General features: G+C 36.3%; 1 protein-coding gene across 2 annotated transcripts in view; it reads right to left on the bottom strand.

The window, feature by feature from the left end:
- Positions 1-13,529: 13,529 nt before the first annotated feature.
- Positions 13,530-22,337, bottom strand: part of TSGA10 (testis specific 10) — a 62,852-nt gene continuing 54,044 nt past the window's right edge. For both annotated transcript variants that reach the window (XM_060117573.1, XM_060117574.1), the window contains 3 exons: positions 15,662-15,864; positions 13,846-13,950; positions 13,530-13,668 (listed from right to left, as the gene is read on the bottom strand). In XM_060117573.1, the coding sequence (XP_059973556.1) occupies positions 13,530-13,668; positions 13,846-13,950; positions 15,662-15,864 (447 nt within the window). The remainder of the gene's footprint in view (positions 13,669-13,845; positions 13,951-15,661; positions 15,865-22,337) is intronic.

Below are 22,337 nucleotides of genomic sequence, written 5' to 3'. Positions count from 1 at the left end.
TAAGGCAACTGCTAACAGCTATAAAAGAGGAAATCGACAGTAACACAGTAATAGTGGGGGACTTTAACACCTCACTTACACCAATGGGCAGATCATCCAAAATGAAAATAAATAAGGAAACAGAAGCTTTAAATGACACAATAGACCAGATAGATTTAATTGATATTTATAGGACATTCCATCCAAAAACAGCAGATTACACTTTCTTCTCAAGTGCACATGGAACATTCTCCAGGAAAGATCACATCTTGGGTCACAAATCAAGCCTCAGTAAATTTAAGAAAATTGAAATCATATCAAGCATCTTTTCTGACCACAATACTATGAGATTAGAAATGAATTACAGGGAAAAAACCATAAAAAACACAAACACATGGAGGCTAAACAATACGTTACTAAATAACCAAGAGCTCACTGAAGAAATCAAAGAGAAAATCAAAAAATACCTAGAGACAAATGACAATGAAAACACAACAATCAATAACCTATGGGATGCAACAAAAGCAGTTCTAAAAGGGAAGTTTATAGCTATACAAGCCTACCTCAAGAAACAAGAAAAATCTCAAATAAACAAGCTAACCTTACACCTAAAGGAACTAGAGAAAGAAGAACAAACAAAACCCAAAGTTAGCAGAAGGAAAGAAATCATAAAGATCAGAGCAGAAATAAATGAAATAGAAACAAAGAAAACAATAGAAAGATCAATAAAACTAAAAGCTTGTTCTTTGAGAAGTTAAAGAAAATTGGTAAACCATTAGCCAGACTCATCAAGAAAAAGAGGGAGAGGACTCAAATCAATAAAATTAGAAATGGAAAAGGAGAAGTTACAACAGACACTGCAGAAATACAAAGCATCCTAAGAGACTACTACAAGAGACTCTATGCCAATAAAATGGACCACCTGGAAGAAATGGACAAATTCTTAGAAAGGTATAACCTTCCAAGACTGAACCAGGAAGAAATAGAAAATATATACACACCAATCACAAGTAATGAAATTGAAACTGTGATTAAAAATCTCCCAAAACAAAAAAAAGACAAGTGATAAGAAGTGTTGGAGAGGGTGTGGACAAAAGGAGGAATGTGCACTGCTGGTGGGAATGTAAATTGGTGCAGCTACTATGGAAAACAATATGGAGGTTCCTCAAAAAATTAAGAATAGAAGTACCATATGATCCAGCAATTCTACTTCTGGGTATTTATCCAAAGAAAATGAAATGAAAATGAACCCCCATATTCATTTCAGCAATATTTACAGTAGCCAAGATATGGAAACAACCTAAGTGTCCACAGATGGATGAATGGATAAAGATATTGTGGCATGTATATACAATGGGATATTATTTAGCAGTAAAAAAGAAGGAAATCTTGCCATCTGCAACAGTATGGATAGGTCTTGACTGCATTATGGTAAGTGAAATAAGTCAGACAGAGAAAGACTGGTACTGTATGATCTCACTAAAACAAAACAAAAACCAAAGAATGAGCTCATAGATACAGAGAACTTATTGGTGGTTGCCAGAGGCAGTGGGCTGGGGAGGAAGTGGGCAAAATAAATGAAGGGGGTCAAAGAGTACAAACTTCTAGTTGTAAAGTAAATAAGTCATGGGGATGTAATGTACAGCATGGTGACTATAGTTAATAATACTGTATTGCATATTTGAAAATTGCTAAGAGTAAATCTTTAAAGTTCTCATCATAAGAAATTAGGTATGATGATGGATGTTAACTAGACTTACCATGTTAATCATTTCACAATGTAGACAAATATTGAATCAGTATATTGTATACCTGAAACTAATATAACATTATATGTCAATTATACCGAAATTTTTTTAAAAAGGGAAGTAGGTTTTCCCCAACATTAAATCATAGACTTGTAGAAAGAGAAGGGGCTCAGAAAGGACACCAGGAGCATGTTTCCCAGCTGAAAAGCTGACCTTTCTCAAAGGAGAGCTTCCCTGTGCATCGGGGCCTCTAAAATTTCTCTCCTTGGCTTCATTGGCTCCTTGTTTGACTCTCTCTGCCACACCTCTGCCCACCTTAACTGAAAGTAATAAAGGTGAACTCTCCAACCACAGTCCAAAGAAAGGAACTCTTATTATCCATGAATCTGGGTGCCCATCAAGTGCACGTTCTTTTCAAAGACCTAATCCTTTCCACTCCTCATCAATAGACTAAACTCACCATTGTTTCATTCCTCTATTTTCATTAGTAGATAGAGCAAAAAATCCTTTTTTTTAAAAAAAAAGAGGAAACAAAAGAAAAATCTCCTTTGAAATACTCTGAAAGTTTATCGTTAAAAATAGAACTCCCATAAGATCCAGTGATTCTACTTCTGGGAATATATTCAAATGAAAACATTAACTCAAAAAGATCTGCACCATGTTCATAGCAGCATTATTTACAAAAGTCAAGACAAAGGAAACCATAAACAAGACCAAAAGACAACCCTCAGAATGGGAGAAAATATTTACAAATGAAGCAACTGACAAAGGATTAATCTCCAAAATTTACAAGCAGCTCATGCATCTCAATATCAAAAACACAAACAACCCAATCCAAAGATGGGCAGAAGACCTAAATAGACATTTATCCAGAGAAGATATACAGATTGCCAACAAACACATGAAAGGATGCTCAACATCACTAATCATTAGAGAAATGCAAATCAAAACTACAATGAGGTATCACCTCACACTGGTCAGAAAGGCCATCATCAAAAAATCTAGAAACAATAAATGCTGGAGAGGGTGTGGAGAAAAGGGAACCGTCTTGCACTGCTGGTGGGAATATAAATTGATACAGCCACTATGGAGAACAGTATGGAGGTTCCTTAAAAAACTAAAAATAGAGCTACCATATGACCCAGGAATCCCACTACTGGGCATATACCATGAGAAAAGTATAATTCAAAAAGAGTCATGTACCACATTGTTCACTGCAGCTCTATTTACAATAGCCAGGACATGGAAGCAACCTAAGTGTCCATCATCGGATGAATGGATAAAGAAGATGTGGCACATATATACAATGGAATATTACTCAGCCCTAAAAAGAAACAAAACTGAGTTATTTGTAGAGAGGTGGACGGACCTAGAGTCTGTCATACAGAGTGAAGTAAGTCAGAAAGAGAAAGACAAATACCGTATGCTAACACATATACATGGAATTTAAGAAAAAAAATGTCATGAAGAACCTAGGGGTAAAACAGGAATAAAGACACAGACCTACTTGAGAATGGACTTGAGGATATGGGGAGGGGGAAGGGTAAGCTGTGACAAAGCGAGAGAGTGGCATGGACATATATACACTACCAAACGTAAGGTAGATAGCTAGTGGGAAGCAGCCACATAGCACAGGGAGATCAGCTCGGTGCTTTGTGACCGCCTGGAGGGGTGGGATAGGGAGGGTGGGAGGGAGGGAGACGTAAGAGGGAAGGGATATGGGAACAGATGTATAACTGATTCACTTTGTTATAAAGCAGAAACTAATACACCATTGTGAAGCAATTACAGAGGACAGTCTCAGAGACCTCTGGGACAACATTAAACGCACCAACATTCGAATTATAGGGGTTCCAGAAGAAGAAGAGAAAAAGAAAGGGACTGAGAAAATATTTGAAGAGATTACAGTTGAAAACTTCCCTAATATGGGAAAGGAAATAGTTAATCAAGTCCAGGAGGCACAGAGAGTCCCATACAGAATAAATCCAAGGAGAAATATGCCAAGACACATGTTAATCAAACTGTCAAAAATTAAACACAAAGAAATCATATTAAAAGCAGCAAGGGAAAAACAACAAATAACACACAAGGGAATCCCCATCAGGATAACAGCTGATCTCTCAGCAGAAACTCTACAAGCTAGAAGGGAGTGGCAGGACATAATTAAAGTGATGAAGGAGAAAAACCTGCAACCAAGATTACTCTACCCAGCAAGGATCTCATTCAGATTTGATGGAGAAATTAAAATGTTTACAGACAAGAAAAAGCTGAGAGAGTTCAGCACCACCAAACCAGCTTTACAACAAATGCTAAAGGAACTTCTCTAGGCAAGAAACACAGCAGAAGGAAAAGACCTACAATAACGAACCCAAAACAATTAAGAAAATGGGAATAGGAACATACATATTGATAATTACCTTAAATGTAAATGGACTAAATGCTCCCACCAAAAGACACAGATTGGCTGAATGGATACAAAAACAAGACCCATATATATGCTGTCTACAAGAGACCCACTTCAGACCTAGAGACACATACAGATTGAAAGTAAGGGGATGGAAAAAGATATTCCATGCAAATGGAAACCAAAAGAAAGCTGGAGTAGCAATTCTTATATCAGACAAAATAGACTTTAAAATAAAGACTATTAGAAGAGACAAAGAAGGACACTACATAATGATAAAGGGATCGATCCAAGAAGAAGATATAACAATTGTAAATATTTATGCACCCAACATAGGAGCACCTCAATACATAAGGCAAATACTAACAGCCATAAAAGGGGAAATCGACAGTAACACACTCATAGTAGGAGACTTTAACACCCCACTTTCACCAATGGACAGATCATCCAAAATGAAAATAAATAAGGAAACACAAGTTTTAAATGATACATTAAACAAGATGGACTTAGTTGATATTTATAGGACATTCCATCCAAAAACAACAGAATACACATTTTTCTCAAGTGCTCATGGAACATTCTCCAGAATAGATTATATCTTGGGTCACAAATCAAGCCTTGGTAAATTTAAGAAAATTGAAATTGTATCAAGTATCTTTTCCGACCATAATGCTATGAGACTAGACATCAATTACAGGAAAAGATCTGTAAAAAATACAAATACATGGAGGCTAAACAATACACTACTCAATAATGAAGTGATCACTGAAGAAATCAAAGAGGAAATAAAAAATACCTAGAAACAAATGACAGTGGAGACACGACGACCCAAAACCTATGGGACGCAGCAAAAGCAGTTCTAAGGGGGAAGCTTATAGCAATACAATCCCACCTTAAGAAACAGGAAACATCTCGAGTAAACAACCTGACCCTGCACCTAAAGCAATTAGAGAAAGAAGAACAAAAAACCCCCAAAGTTAGCAGAAGGAAAGAAATCATAAAGATCAGATCCGAAATAAATGAAAAAGAAATGAAGGAAACGATAGCAAAGATCAATAAAACTAAAAGCTGGTTCTTTGAGAAGATAAACAAAATTGACAAACCATTAGCCAGACTCATTAAGAAAAAAAGGGAGAAGATTCAAATCAGTATAATTAGAAATGAAAAAGGAGAAGTAACAACTGACACTGCAGAAATACAAAAGATCATGAGAGATTACTACAAGCAACTCTATGCCAATAAAATGGACAACCTGGAAGAAATGGACAAATTCTTAGAAATGCACAACCTGCCAAGACTGAATCAGGAAGAAATAGAAAATATGAATAGACCAATCACAAGCAGTGAAATTGAAACTGTGATTAAAAATCTTCCAACAAACAAAAGCCCAGGACCAGATGGCTTCACAGGCGAATTCTATCAAACATTTAGAGAAGAGCTAACACCTATCCTTCTCAAACTCTTCCAAAATATAGCAGAGGGAGGAGCACTCCCAAACTCATTCTACGAGGCCACCATCACCTTGATACCAAAACCAGGCAAGGATGTCACAAAGAAAGAAAACTACAGGCCAATATCAGTGACGAACATAGATTCAAAAATCCTCAACAAAATACTAGAAAACAGAATCCAACAACACATTAAAAGGATCATACACCATGATCAAGTGGGGTTTATTCCAGGAATGCAAGGATTCTTCAATATACGCAAATCAATCAATGTGATACACCATATTAACAAATTGAAGGAGAAAAACCATATGATCATCTCAATCGATGCAGAGAAAGCTTTTGACAAAATTCAACACCCATTTATGATAAAAACCCTGCAGAAAGTAGGCATAGAGGGAACTTTCCTCAACATAATAAAGGCCATATATGACAAACCCACAGCCAACATCGTCCTCAATGGTGAAAAACTGAAACCATTTCCACTAAGATAAGGAACAAGACAAGGCTGCCCACTCTCACCACTCTTATTCAACATAGTTTTGGAAGTTTTAGCCACAGCAATCAGAGAAGAAAGGGAAATAAAAGGAATCCAAATTGGAAAAGAAGAAGTAAAGCCGTCACTGTTTGCAGATGACATGATACTATACATAGAGAATCCTAAAGATGCTACCAGAAAACTGCTAGAGCTAATCAATGAATTTGGTAAAGTAGCAGGATACAAAATTAATGCACAGAAATCTCTGGCATTCCTGTACACTAATGATGAAAAATCTGAAAATGAAATCAAGAAAACACTCCCATTTACCATTGCAACAAAAAGAATAAAATATCTAGGAATAAACTTACCTAAGGAGACAAAAGACCTGTATGCAGAAAATTATAAGACACTGATGAAAGAAATTAAAGATGATACAAATAGATGGAGAGATATACCATGCTCCTGGATTGGAAGAATCAATATTGTGAAAATGACTCTACTACCCAAAGCAATCTACAGATTCAATGCAATCCCTATCAAACTACCACTGGCATTTTTCACAGAACTAGAACAAAAATTTTCAAAATTTGTTTGGAAACACAAAAGACCCCGAATAGCCAAAGCAATCTTGAGAACGAAAAATGGAGCTGGAGGAATTAGGCTCCCTGACGTCAGACTATACTACAAAGCTACAGTAATCAAGACAGTGTGGTACTGGCACAAAAACAGAAAGATAGATCAGTGTAACGGGATAGAAAGCCCAGAGATAAACCCACACACATATGGTCAACTTATCTTTGATAAAGGAGGCAGGAATGTACAGTGGAGAAAGGACAGCCTCTTCAATAAGTGGTGCTGGGAAAACTGGACAGGGACATGTAAAAGTATGAGATTAGATCATTCCCAGACACCATACACAAAAATAAGCTCAAAATGGATTAAAGACCTAACTGTAAGGCCAGAAACTATCAAACTCTTAAAGGAAAACATAGGCAGAACACTCTATGACATAAATCACAGCAAGATCCTTTTGGACCCACCTCCTAGAGAAATGGAAATAAAAACAAAGATAAACAAATGGGACCTAATGAAACTTCAAAGCTTTTGCACAGCAAAGGAAACCATAAACAAGACCAAAAGACAACCCTCAGAATGGGAGAAAATATTTGCAAATGAAGCAACTGACAAAGGATTAATCTCCAAAATTTATAAACAGCTCATGCAGCTCAATAGCAAAAAAACAAACAACCCAATCCAAAAATGGGCAGAAGACTTAAATAGGCATTTCTCCAAAGAAGATATACAGACTGCCAACAAACACATGAAAGAATGCTCAACATCATTAATCATTAGAGAAATGCAAATCAAAACTACAATGAGATATCATCTCACACCAGTCAGAATGGCCATCATCAAGAAATCTAGAAACAATAAATGCTGGAGAGGGTGTGGAGAAAAGGGAACCCTCTTGCACTGCTGGTAGGAATGTGAATTGGTACAGCCACTATGGAGAACAGTATGGAGGTTCCTTAAAAAACTAAAAATAGAACTACCATATGACCCAGAAATCCCACTACTAGGCATATACCATGAGAAAACCATAATTCAAAAAGAGACATGTACCAAAATGTTCATCGCAGCTCTATTCACAATAGCCCGGAGCTGGAAACAACCTAAGTGTCCATCATCGGATGAATGGATAAAGAAGATGTGGCACATATATACAATGGAATATTACTCAGCCATAAAAAGAAACGAAACTGAGCTATTTGTAATGAGGTGGATAGACCTGGAGTCTGTCATACAGAGTGAAGTAAGTCAGAAAGAGAAAGACAAATACCGTATGCTAACACATATATATGGAATTTAAAAAAATGTCATGAAGAACCTAGGGGTAAAACAGGAATAAAGACACAGACCTACTTGAGAATGGACTTGAGGATATGGGAAGGGAGAAGGGTAAGCTGTGACAAAGCGAAAGAGAGGCATGGACATATATACACTACCAAACGTAAGGTAGATAGATAGTGGGAAGCAGCCGCAGAGCACAGGGAGATCAGCTCGGTGCTTTGTGACCGCCTTGAGGGGTGGGATGGGGAGGGTGGGAGGGAGGGAGATGCAGGAGGGAAGGGATGTGGGAACAGATGTATATGTATGACTGATTCACTTTGTTATAAAGCAGAAACTAATAAAAAAAAGAAAAAAAATAGTGAAGTAAGCAGATTTTACACTCACTATTACTGTATGGATAGAAAGAGCCATATGCATTTTTGTTTTTTATAAGTCATCTCAGATCACTGCGATATGGCACATGAAAACAGAGATTCAGAGGCACAATGTTAATAAATTCATTTAACATTATCAAGCATTCAAAAGATAAATGCAATCATATAGCAAAAAAAAATCAGTTTGAAACTTTGACTTCTCCCAAGGATATGAAGAATCTTTTCATGTGTCAGAAATCTCTATAGCAAAGATTCCTATAAGAGAGAAAAAAATTATGTAGATTAATATTTTCAACTCAATGATTTCAGGATGAATAAAAAATGTGTTCTAATATTACTTTGGTAAGACTTTGGATTTTTCCCTCAGCTTCTGTGAAAGAAAACAGAAACAATGTATTTTTTCACTCAGTTTTCACAAGTTGCGATACATCCATATCATGGAATACTACCAATAAAAAAGAATGAACTATTGACACACACAACTTGGATGGATCTCATGGGCACTGTCCTAAGAGAGAAAAACCAGTCTCAAAAACTTACATCTCATATGTGATTCCATGTATACAACATTCTCAAAAGGACAGAATTATAGAGCTGGAGAAGAAATTAGTGTTTGCTCAGGGATAGGGAGGAGAACAAGAGGACTGTGACTATAAAAGGGTATCATGAAGGAATGAGTTCCTCGGGGCTGATGGAACAATTCAGAACATTGACTGTGATGGTGTCATATGTTCTCTCTGTAAAAAAACTGTGCACACACACAACTGCATGTAAAAACTAGTGAAAACTGAATAAGGCCTATAGACTGGTTAATTATGCCAATGTCCGTTTCCTGGTTTGCCATTGGGGAAGCTGGGGGAAGGATATGTGGGACTATCTGTACTAATTTTGCAACTACCTGTGAGACTGCTGTAATGATTTCAAAATAAAAAAAAAGTAAAACAAAGCAATACAAAACTGTGTTACAGTCACACAATGGAATATTACTCAGCAGTTAAAAGAAATATCCAATAATATCTGATACATACAACAAGCCAGATAAATCTCAAATATGTAGTGCTGAGTGAAAGTCAGCCACTACAGACTACATACCACATGATTCCATTTGTATGACAACTTGAAAAGGCAACACTATAGGAACAGGAAACAGATCAGTGGTTGGGGGAAAGTAAATTAAGTACATTGACTGTTGTCTGGATAAGAGGTGGCAGTCAAAGGATACCATTTAAAACTAACAGCAAAAAGTTAAAATTTTTTTAAAAGGGTACTTTAAGGGTACTATTAAAAGTATTAATAGAAAGGTAACCATTATAATGAAACACAAAGCTTCTTGAATATCAAAAGAAATGTTCACAAGCAAAGAAGAATAATCAAATAGAATAAATATCACATAGTAAATGTGGTTATCATAACATAAGATGATATGACAGAGTTGAGGCTAAATTTAACAGTTATGTCAATAATATGAAGGAGCTTAACTCACCTGTTTTTAAAAAATTTCAAAATGATTCATAAAGCAAAACTCAAATCCATACTATATAAAAGCGAGATACTTAAAATGTAGTGATTCAAAACAGTTAAAAATAAAGTGATGGACAAAGATCTACCAGGCAAATGGAGACAATAAGGAAACGAGTTGTAACTCTAATACCAGACAAAGTAGGTATCAAGTCCTTCCTCCTTCCAAAAAAATTAAATGCATCAGAAACTAACACTTCATAAAAGCCACAGTCACAATAAAGATGACAGTTCAGAATATCTATGCCACAAATAAAACAGCAAACAACCTATATAAAACAAAATTTATAGGAGACATAAGAAGAAATAAAAACATACTAATAATAGATTTTAAAACACCATTCTTAGTAAAACAAGTAAACAAAAATTAAATGACATTATAAAAGAACTAAATAAAATTAAAAAGGCAAATCTTTTAGATATATTACACTATACTCTGATAAGAAAGAATATATCTTCTCAAGTGCACATGAACTGTTCACAAAAATTGATCATGCAGTAAAGTACAAAAAAACATCAGTAGTGTCCATAAAATAGAAATATTATAGACAATAGTCTCTGATCACAATGCAATAACACTAGGAATTAAAAATGAAACCAAAACAAACAAACAAAAAAGCTCTTCGCAGTGAAAATTAAAAGATTTTCTATCAAATAACTCTTGGGTAAAAGTGAAAATACAAACAGAAATTACACAATTTCTGAAAAATAATGATCACAAAAACATTATATATCAGAATCTATGGGATATATTTAAAGCAGTGATCATAGAAAAATTCATAGCTCTGAATATCTACATCAATAAAAGTGAAAGAATGGTAATAAATGAATTAAATTTCTAACTCAAAACTCTAGGGAAAAAAAACCAACAAAGTAAATGAAAAAGCACAAGGAAGGAAATAATATAAATAAAAACAGAAATTAATAAGAAAGAAAAACAGATTAAATCAATAAATCAAAATGCTGGTTCTTTGAAGCAATGAACAAAGTAAACAAACCATAGGCTAAGGTAATCAACAAAAAAAGGAAGAAACATACATATACAAATAAGAAATGACAACAGGATATAACTATTGATACAGAAGAAATTTTAAAATTTATAAGATATTGCATTGGTTACTTCTGTGCAAATAAATTTGAAAACCTAGATAACTGAAAACCTAGATAACTTTTAGGCAAATAGAGATAGAAAGCTTAAAAAGACCAATTTCCAAAGAAGCAATAGAGGACTTCCCCGGGGGTGCAGTGGTTAAGAATCCGCCTGTCAACTCAGGGGACACGGGTTCGAGCCCTGGTCCGGGAAGATCCCACATGCCGTGGAGCAACTAAGCCCGTGCACCACAACTACTGAACCAGTGCTCTAGAGCCCGCAAGCCACAAATACTGAGCCTGTGTGCCACAACTAGTGAAGCCCACACACCTAGTGCACATGCTCTGCAACAAGAGAAGCCACAGCAATGAGAAGCCCGCGCACTGAAACGAAGTAGCCCCTTCTCACCACAATTAGAGAAAGCCCATGCGCAGCAATGAAGACCCAACACAGCCAAAAATAAATAAATAAATAAATAAATTTTTTAAAAAAGAAGTCATGTCAAGGCTTTAAAAAAATAAAGAAGCAATAGAAAAAGTTATTGAGGAAGTACACCCCACACAAAAAAAAAAAAGAACCAAGGCTACGTGGTTTGACAGGTAAACTCACCCAAATCTTTAGAGATCAAATAATCCCCAACTATATAACTTGTTTCAAAGCACCGTAAACAAAAAATTTTCAAATTCTTTTTTTGAAACAAATATAACATTGATATCTAAACTTGATAAAAATAGCACAGAGAGAAAATTACAGACCAATATCACTTACGAATATTGATACACAGATCTAAAATAAATGAAATAGTAGTGAACACTGAGAAAATAATACACTATGACCAAGTAGGGGCTATGCCAGAAATTCAAAGATGGCTCAGTACTTGAAAATCTATTAATATATTCACATATTAATAGTTCTAAAGAGAAAAACCATATCTTCATAGACGATAAAAAGGCCCTTGACAAAAATATACTTTCCTAATAAAAAGTCTTGAAAAAATAGTAATGAGTAGTATTTCCTTAATATCATAAAACATATAAACCTCAATCCTAAAGCCAGTATCTTACTTAATGGGCAAACCCCATTGGCATTCCCACCACAGGTCAGAATTAAAACAAGAATGTCCACCTTTGCCACAGCTATTTATCATTATTCTGATGATACTGGCAAATGCAATTAACTAGAGAATACAATTCAAGAGATACATATAGGAAAAGAAGAAATAAAATTATCTCTTTTTGCAGATGACATGATAGTATATCTGGAAACCCCTAAAGATTCAATGACAAAACTTAATGAAACAGTAAAAGAATTTAGCAAGGTAATGTGATAGAAAATAAACATGCAAAAATAGCATCTTTTGAAGATATAATGAATGGAGGAAACCCCATTTACAATAGCAACAAAAAATAATAAAATATTTAGAAATGAACTTAACAAGAAACGTTCAAAACCTATATAAAGAAAAAAACTACAAGCCATTCCTGAAAGACACAAAGGCAAATTTGAACAAATGGAAAGACAGCTCTTCTTCTTGGTTAGGATATCTCAACATAATCAAGAAAAATGAAAGCAAATTGAAACAAATGAATCTAATGTATTTCAAATGTATACCATAACCACAGTGAAAGGAGAAAAAAAAGAATTAATCCAAGCAAGTTATGAACACAGTATTTGACTATATGCCCTCAAGACTTGGGAAAGGTAATGTATGGGGATAGAAAGGAAGAATTGCAAACAGATTCTGAACTTTTTTTTATGTTGGCCTGTTTATTGCAGTGACATAGATGAAGACATTTTGAAAGTATTTTAGATGCATTCTGGGGTCGAGCAGGTGAATATCTGTGTTGCTGTTGTCAAACAAATGTGCTGATGTTAAACCAGGGCTCTCACTGGAGAAGAAAGGATGTACAAATACAGAACGGAAGGAGGCAAGGGAGAAACCTGTGAGGATGGTTCAAGCTGGAGGTATTAGTTATTGTTAAAAAAAAAAAAAAGTCTGTTGAGGGGGTGGGGAAGAGGGCGAGAGAGAGAGAGAGAGAGGGAGGAACAAGTGCAAGAGTGTGAGTGCATGAGACAGCGTGTGTTGTCCCATAAACACATAAAAAGCAAATGCGGTAAAATTTTAATAGTGAGTGTGGGTAAAAGGTTGCAGAGATGTTCTTTGTATTATTTTACTTTTGTTAACTTCTTGTAAGTTTGAAATTATTTCTAAATAAAAATGTTTTTACGAAATTTGCGACATAGAGGAATATATCTAAATTATTTTCCTCTGAAAAATTAGCCTATTATTTTCCTGAAGTATATGTATTTTATGGTGCTGTAATAATTAGCCAATATTTTGTCAATGGAAGTATATGAAAAAACTGTATGTTGTAGAAAAAAAAAAGAAAATCAGATTTTAAAAATATGATTTATGTATACATTAGATAAAATAGACCTTTCTTTAACATATTTAGATAAAACTAATTATCAAAATACTTTATTTTTATGTCTACATATCTAATTATGTAATGATGTTTAAATAGCACTATTAATGGTAGACTGTTACAGAGTTTTCTTACCCCCTCAGTTATTCAGTTTTTATTGCTATATGGTTCCTGAAGAATGGATCCTTAAACCACTTACTCTTCTAATGATCAATCCAGGCCTCGGTCAGGAGATCGATGGCGAGCACGTTCTGGTGAGTGACATTTTGTACTTGGCTTTATTGTGGAACTCAAATGATAAGGATTAATTGAGTAATTCTGGCGGCGAAGTTCTTGCACAGCTCTTTCCCTAAAGCAAAACAGTGAGACTCTTACTAAACTTTATATCCAGCGACATCATTAACACTGTCATAGAACTATAGTTCAAATCATGCTTTAAAATCTAAGCATCATGAAATAACCAAAATCTGTGGTTATCCAAGGAACAATGCTTTCCAGGCTGAATGTGGCATAGAGACACACTTACCTTTCAAAGCGCTCTGTCCCTAGTTGTCTCTTGGTAATGTCTAAATCAGCTTCCAACTGCGTTATGACGTTCCTGAACTGGGCCACGTCTCTACTCTGGATGGACCTGTGTAAAAGAATGTGAGTAACAGTTAATTATAGGTAAAATATGGCTGGGACTCCTAGAGTACATGAAACCATGTTGGCAATGGTTTCTCAGCTGGATCCAAGCAAAACTGTCATTTTCATAGATGTATTAGTGCATCTAAAATATGCCAGCTTTAGATGTAGTAAATGTGCAAAATAGCCTACTAAAAGCCTAAGCTGTCCCAGCCCAATTCAATTAGTTAAACCTTTTCTGTCTCAGTTTCCCAATGTTTAGAGGGGTACTATTATCTATTATCTACCTATGTTACTTATTTACTGCAGATCATTTTTACAAGTGTACTTTAAGGTATTAGGTGCATATTCCAGTGCATATAATACTGGAATTCACTAGCACCATGATGAATGTGTGTGTATATATGTACATTTAATTGACCAAATGCCTTATATATATATATATATATATATATGAAATTTGATATATCTACTGTTAAAAAAAATCTCTTCAATTTAACAGGATCTTCCTTAGGGCTAAACACTGCCTCCAAACCCCTGTGATAAGAGACACTACCATGAGGCAGATGACAGAGGTGAATGCTTCTTGCACAGAACATTCTATCCTCTCTGCTGGCTTTCAGGACTGCATTACAGACTGCTGGAGTCTAAACTTTAGAGACTAAGAACACACAACTTTATCAAGCTTACTTGATACTACTCACCAGCCAGTCTAAAACAGAATGTACCCCTTAAGGTGGGACTGTCGGCACACTTCACTGAGGCAATTTCCACCTACAGCTTGAGGAAATGATCCTGCAGAACTGGTTGGAGGTACCCCCAAAGCCCAGCTGCAGTGATTGAAAAGAATGACTCAATCACAGCTGCCAAAACCTAAAATCAGTTTCTGAAGGAAACGGGCCCTGGTTTTGCAGCCTTTGCTTAGTCGGGGCTCCTACAAGTGGCTGATTCCTGAGACCGTGATTCCTGTCCTTCCCCACGTCCCCTGCTCGGATGGGAGGGCAGAGTTGAGGCTGGATGAAAAAGTGTTATAGGTGGGACAGATAAGAACAGAGGTTAAGGGTCCCCATGAAGTTTTGTGAGAGGTGAGTTTAATAATAAAATATTAAGTTTAATAATAAAATATTAGTTTAATATTTTAATAATAAAATATTCACTATGCAGGCAGGCATTTCCACCTAATCGTCCAGTCTTGTAAATAAGGTGCTAACGGTATTAGGGATTCTTAAAATAAAAAAAATCAAAATCAATGCTCTGGGGGAAGTCTTCAGCATTCTGTAAATGCAGTAGTTCTTCCAGGTAACCAGTATACACTTACAGGTACATAGGTACATAGGGGAATATTATGTGACAAATGGAAAGATGGTGGCACTACCAGGTGGGTCCATAAATAGAAAAATTCTTCTGGTTTCAGAAGTGCTTAATTTCTTCTAATCTGGTTATTTCCTAAAGGCAATATGTTAGACCAATAGGTGTTCATTTATACCCAAACAATCAACAGAGATGGTTAAACTTAAATTTAGATAAATTTAGATAAACATATAATAGAAATAAGTACTAAATCTTAGACAAATCACAATATTTGGGGTCCTCAGTTTAATTAATAGCAAATTATGGCACTAAATTGTCTAAATGCCAGCTTTAAAATTCTACTAATCTATAAAGTACCAAAAATTTAGAAATATGACATTATGTTATCATATTGCTAACCAACTCACATTTTGTTTTCTGCCAAACAAAGGTGTTCTTTAAGAAGCTGAATTTCAGATTCCTTTTCTTGAAGTGCTATCTGAGACTGATATTCTTTGTCTCGATTGGCCACCAGCAAAGCTTCTAGATTCTGCATGGAGATTCTCTCATTTGTTATCTGACTCCTGAGGAGTTCTATTTCAGAACGAGCAGAATCGAACTCATTCTCCATCTGTACAATAATAAGAAGATACCTATACTTATTCCTATTTGTTCACTTAACTGATGTATTATCAGAGACTCATAAAATGTCTGTATTATGTTATAAACTGACAACCACTTTTAATTTCTTGATTGGAAATTGTGTCCTCCTTCTTACCAGATACACACACGCACACACACTGAGTATCACTTTCCCCAACTCTCTGATAATATCAGAAAGTTCATTAATTTAAGTAAAGAGTTATTAATCTCAAACTTCAAACAATTTCCATTTCCAGCTTTGATATTTCTTAATTTATTTCTGCAAGACTGACATGGTAGTATCTGTAACTACTGCTTTGTCCTGAGTTGGGTGAATTATAAACACCTAATTTCCTGATGGAATGTCATCGCGCTCCATAGTTAAGAAAGATAAGGAATAATTGCACGTTCCTTCTCTTGCATGATCCTGTGGAAAACTTCACTTTTTGAAGGTTATCTTGAGCCTAAAATACGCTCTGTAAGCCAAATGTTTCTTCAAAAGGAGGAAAACCAGACATCACTATTTAGAAAAAAATTATTCCTTATCTCATACTACACATTATAATAATTTATATATGCATTAAAAAATTAAATGTAAAAAGATAAAACCCTAAGAAAAAAAAGTTAAATAAAAATGAAATTATTAGGAAAGGGGCGGGCAGGTAGGGGAAGAACTTTTTAGACTAGATACAATTAAAAACTGATGTCTGACTGTAGAAAAAACAAACATATTTATACTCATTATAAACAAAATTTACGAGAAAAAAACAGATGAAAATAAACTCAGTAGTTAATATATTATTAATATAAGGAAGATGAACAAAATGATGAGAAATATGAACTAGTGATGTGAACAGAAAATGTACAAAATACAGCTAATTAGTAAACATAGAATAACTTACCCTTACTAATAATCAAAGAAATAGAAATTAAATCAAGATGGTATTTCTAGTCCAGGATTTCTTAACTTTGACACTACTGATGTTTTGGGTTGGACATTTATTTGGTGTAGGGAGCTGCCCTATGCATTATAGGATGTTTAGCGGCACCCCTGGCCTCTACTTACCAGAGATCCATAGCATCCCCCCACCCTGGTTGTGACCGTCAAAAATGTCTATAGACATTGCGAAGTGTTTCCTGGGGAAATCTCTTTCAGGTGAACCAATGTTGTAGTTTATCAAACTGGCAAATTTCTTAGTTTCTGTGTTGATTAACATTAAAATGGGCAATGGCAATCTCATATACCTTGCTGGCAGGAATATAAAATGGAGCATCACATTTTTGGTAACAGCTTTATTGGAATATAATTCACATACCATACAACTTGCCCATTTAAATTGTACAAGTCAATGGTTTTTAGTATATTAACAGAGTTGTATGATCATACCATAATCTCACAATCTATTGTGAGAACTTTTTCATCATTGCAAAATGAAACCCAGCACACATTAGCTGTCATTCCCCCACTCCTACCCCAGTACTAGCCCTAGACAATCCCTAATCTATTTTCTGTCTCTATGATCTGCTTTATTTTAAACATTTCATATAAATGGAATCATACAATGTGTGTGTGGTGTTATGGGACTGCCTTCCTTCACTTAGTGTAATGTTTTCAAGAGTCATCCATGTTTTAGCATTACTTCTATTGCCAAATAATATTCCCTTGCATAGATGTAGGAATATTTGAGTTATTTATACTTTTTGGCTATTATAAATAATGCTGATAAGAACATTTGTGTATAAGTTTTTACATGGACCTATGTTTTCATTCTTCTTTGATAAATAGTAGTGGGATTTCTGGACTTTACGGTAATCCTATTTTTTCACATTTTGAGGAACTGCCAAGATGTTTTCCAAAGAGGCCTATTTTACATTCCCACCAGCAATGTATGAGGGTTCCAAATTTTCTACATCTTTCCCAACATTTGCTATTGTCTTTTTAAAATTATAGGCATCCTAGTGGTTATGAAATGGTATAGTTTTGTTTTGCATTCCTCTGATTGTTAATGATGTCGAGCATCTTTTCATGTGCTTTTTGCCCATTTATGTAGTGTCTGTAGAGAAATGTCTATTGAGATCCTTTCCCCATTTTTTGAGTTGGGTTATTACTAAGTTGCAAGAGTCCTTTATATACTCTGGATACAAATCTCTTATTAGATATATGATTTGCAAATGTTTTCCCCATTCTGTGCATTGTCTTTTTACTTTGTTGATATCATTTGCAGCACAAAAGTTTTTTATTGTGATTAAGTCCTTCTAATCTATTTTTTCTTCTGTTGTACTTTTGATGTGACTCTAAAAAAGCATTACCTAACCCAAGGTCACAAAGATTTATTTGTATGCTCTCTTCTTAAGAGTTTTATATTTTTAACTCTTACATATAGGCCTATAAAACATTTGAAGTTAATTTTTGTATACGGTATGTGATAGGAATCCAACTTCATTCTTCTCCATGTAGATGTTCAGTTGTCCCAGTAGCATTTGTTGAAAAGACTATTCTTCCCCCCATTAAATTGTATTGCTACCAATTTTTTGGAAATCATTTCACCACAAATGTAAGAGTTTATTTCTGGACTCTCAATTCTGTTCCACTGACCTATATATCTTTTCTTATGCTAGTACTACACTGTCTTGATTACTATAGACAGTTTTGAAATTGGGAAGTGCTCTGACTTTGTTCTTCTTTTTCAAGATTGTTTTGGCTATTCTGGGTCACTTGCACTTCCATATTAATTTTATGTCGTCTTGTCAGTTTCAATGAGGAAGCCAACTGGGATTCTAATAGGCATTGTATTGAATTTGTAGACCAACTTGGGGTAGTACTGCCATTTTAACAGTGTTAAGTCTTCTGATCCATGGATGTGGGATGTCTTTCCTTTTATTTGGGTCTTTAATTTTTCTCTCTCTCTCTTTCTCTCTCTCTCTCTATCTCTCTCTAAACTGGAAATAACAGATGTTCTTCAAAGGATGAATGATTAAACAAATTATGTTATAGGAATGAACCACTAATATATGCAACAACCTGGATGAATCTTCAGAGAATTATGCTGAGTGAAAAAAATCCAATCCCAAAAGTTTACATATCGTATGATTCTATCTATATAACATTCTTGAAGTGACAAAATTTACAAGTGGAGAACAGATTAGCTGTTTGTTTCCAGGGGTTAAGGAGAGGTTGTGGATAGGAGGGGAGTAGATAGCGCTAAAAAAGGGCAACATGATGGGTCCTGTGATAGAAATGTTCCATATCTTGTCTGAAACAATGTCAAAAGCCTGGTTGAGATATTATACTATGGTTTTGCAAGATGTTATCATTGGGGGAAGCCAGGTAAAGGAGACACAACATTTCTTTGTATAGTTTCTTATAATTGCATGTGAATCTACAATTATCTCAAAATCAAAATAACTTAGAAAAATTATTTGACTGTCCCTTATATGCATAGTACAGCTGAAGAAATACAAAGATAAATAAGATAGTTCTTGCACTTGAAACACAGCTTATTATGGGGATAAACATATATACATAACTAACTAAATTCTAAGGCAAAAAAAATTTATGCCAGGAGTATTTAAAAATACTATGAGAATTAGCCTGATGACTTCACACCCATCTGGATAGTTATTAGCAAAAGAGAGAGAGAGGTGGGGGGAAGGAGGGAGGGAGGGAGGAGGGGAGAGAGAGAGAGAAAGAAAGAAAGAAAGAAAGAGAAAGAGAGAAAGAAAGGCTGAAAAACAACAAGTGTTGGCAAGGAGGTAGAGAAATTGGAACACTTGTGCACTGTCAGTGGGAATGTAAAATGGTACAGCTGCTTTGGAAAACAGTATGGAGATTCCTCAAAAAATTAAAAATAGAATTACTATATGATTACCATATGATCCAGAAATCCAACTTCTGGGTAGAGACCCAAACAAAATGAAAGCAGCATCTTGAAGAGAGATTTACACACACCCATGTTTATAGCAGCATTATTCACAATAGCTAAAACATGGAAGCAACCCAAGTGTCCACAAACTGACAAATAAATAAGCAAACTGTGGTATATTCACACAATGGAATACTGTTCAGCCTTAAAAAGGAAAGAGAGGGTGGAGTCAAGATGGCAGTGTGGGAAGACGTGGAGTTAGCTTCTCCCCACAACTAGGGTGCCTGCTGGCCGCTGGTGGGGGACTCTGACGCCCAAGGAGATGGGAGGAACCCCAAAGTGAACCAGTAGGATGTAGGGGGACTGAGGGGGGAGGAGAAGTGGAGGCCAGACAGGACCTATGCCCCCTAAGGCCAGGGAAATCAGGAGAGGTAGGTGGGAGGGACTCTCCCAGAGGAGAGGGAGAGGAGTGGAGGGCCATTGCCTGGCCCACTAGGGCTGGAGAGCCTGCTGAGCTCCCAAGCCGGTTCCCCCTATCCAAAGCCCGATCCAGGCCACATGCGTTCTTGGGGGCATAGCGGGGAGGCCGGAGAGATCAGGAGATGCAGGTGGGAGGGGCCATCTGGGAGGAGCAGGAGAGGAGTGGAGGATGATTGCCCTACCCACTCGGGCCCAGGGAGCCTGCCAAGCTCCCAGGCCGGTCCCCTGCCCTCCAAGGCTGCCCACCCCTCATTGGTCCTGGGGGCATAGGAGGGAGGCCAGGGAGATCAAGAGAGGCAGGTGGGAGGGGCCCTCCCAGACCGGAGGAGCAGGAGAGGAGAGGAGGGCATTTGCCCTACCCCCTCAAGCCCAGGAAACCTGCTGGGCTCCCAGGTAAGGTTCCCTGCCCTCTAAGACCAGGGGTGGGGGGCACGCCTGGTCCCCTTCTGTTCCTAGAGCCTAAGTCCCACCCCCCACAGCTCCCAGGGTCTTTTCCAGCCCTGTGAGTCATAAGCATAGGCCCCGCCCACTGCCCAAACCTCGCCCTTGCTTAGGCCCTGCCCTCCACAGCCAAGGTCTTCCCCCCACCCCTTTTTTTTTTGCTTTTCCTTCCTCTTTTTTACTATTGGGGTACTGATGTACCTTCTGGTTGTTGATTCATCTATATTTTTATTTTTATATTCTTTCTAACATATCTGTTAGTTTCCTAGTCGAATTTTATTTTTTACTTTGTTATTGTTCTCTCTCTTTTTTTTTGCCACCCCATGTGGCTTGAGGGATCTTGTTCACAAGCCCAGGGTAAGGCTGAAGCTCCTGTAGTGGGAGCTCCGAGTCTGAACCACTGGACTAACAGAGAACCTCAGACCCCAGGGAATATTCATCAGAGTGAGGTCTCACAGAGTTCCTAATCTCACCATCAAGACCCAGCCTACAAACCCCAGTGTTGGAAGCCTCAGGCCAAATAACCAGTAAGACAGGAACACAATCCCACTCATAAAAAATTTAAAAAAAAAGAGACAGCAAAAAATGTGTCACAGATGAAGCAGCAAGGTAAAAACCTACAAGACCAAATAAATGAAGAAGAAATAGGCAATCTACCTGAAAAAGAATTCAGAGTAATGATAGTAAAGATGATCCAGAATCTCAGAAGTAGAATGGAGGCACGGATTGAGAAAATACAAGAAATGTTTAACAAAGATCTAGAAGAACTAAAGAACAAACAAACAGAGATAAACAATACAATCACTGAAATGAAAAATACACTAGAAGGAATCAATAACAGAATAACTGAGGCAGAAGAACGAATAAGTGAGCTGGATGACAAAATGGTGGAAATAACTGCAGAGGAGCAGAAAAAAGAATGAAAAGAATCGAGGACAGTCTCAGAGACCTCTGGGACAACACTAAACACACCAACATTTGAATTACAGGGGTCCCAGAAGAAGAAGACAAAAAGAAAGTGTCTGAGAAAATATTTGAAGAGATTATAGCGGAAAACTTCCCTAACATGGGAAAGGAAGTAGTCACCAAAGTCCAGGAAGCACAGAGAGTCCCCTACAGGAAAAACACTAGGAAAAACACACCAAGACACATATTAATCAAACTAACAAAAATTAAATTCAAAGAAAAAATATTAAAAGCAGCAAGGGTAAAATAAAAAAATAACATACAAAGGAATCCCCATAAGGTTATCAGCTGATTTTTCAGCAGAAATTCTGCAGGCCAGAAGGGAGTGGCAGGATATATTTAAAGTGATGAAAGAGAAAAACCTACAACCAAGATTACTCTACCCAGCAAGGATCTCATTCAGATTTGATGGAGAAGTCAAAAGCTTTTCAGACAAGCAAAAGCTAAGAGAATTCAGCACCACCAAACCAGCTTTAAAACGAATGTTAAAGAAACTTCTCTAGGCGGAAAACACAAGAGAAGAAAAAAACCCAGAAAAACAAACCCAAAACAATTAAGAAAATGGTAATAGGAACATACATATTGATGATAACCTTGAATGTAAATGGATTAAATGTCCCAACTAAAAGACACAGACTGGCTGAATGGATACAAAAACAAGACCCATATATATGCTGTCTACAAGAGACCCACTTCAGACCTAGGGACACAT

This window comes from Mesoplodon densirostris, chromosome 14, assembly GCF_025265405.1.
Source record: "Mesoplodon densirostris isolate mMesDen1 chromosome 14, mMesDen1 primary haplotype, whole genome shotgun sequence".
NCBI lineage: Eukaryota > Metazoa > Chordata > Mammalia > Artiodactyla > Ziphiidae > Mesoplodon > Mesoplodon densirostris.
Note: the sequence above shows the minus strand (reverse complement) of the source record. Positions and strands in the feature narration are given on the sequence as shown.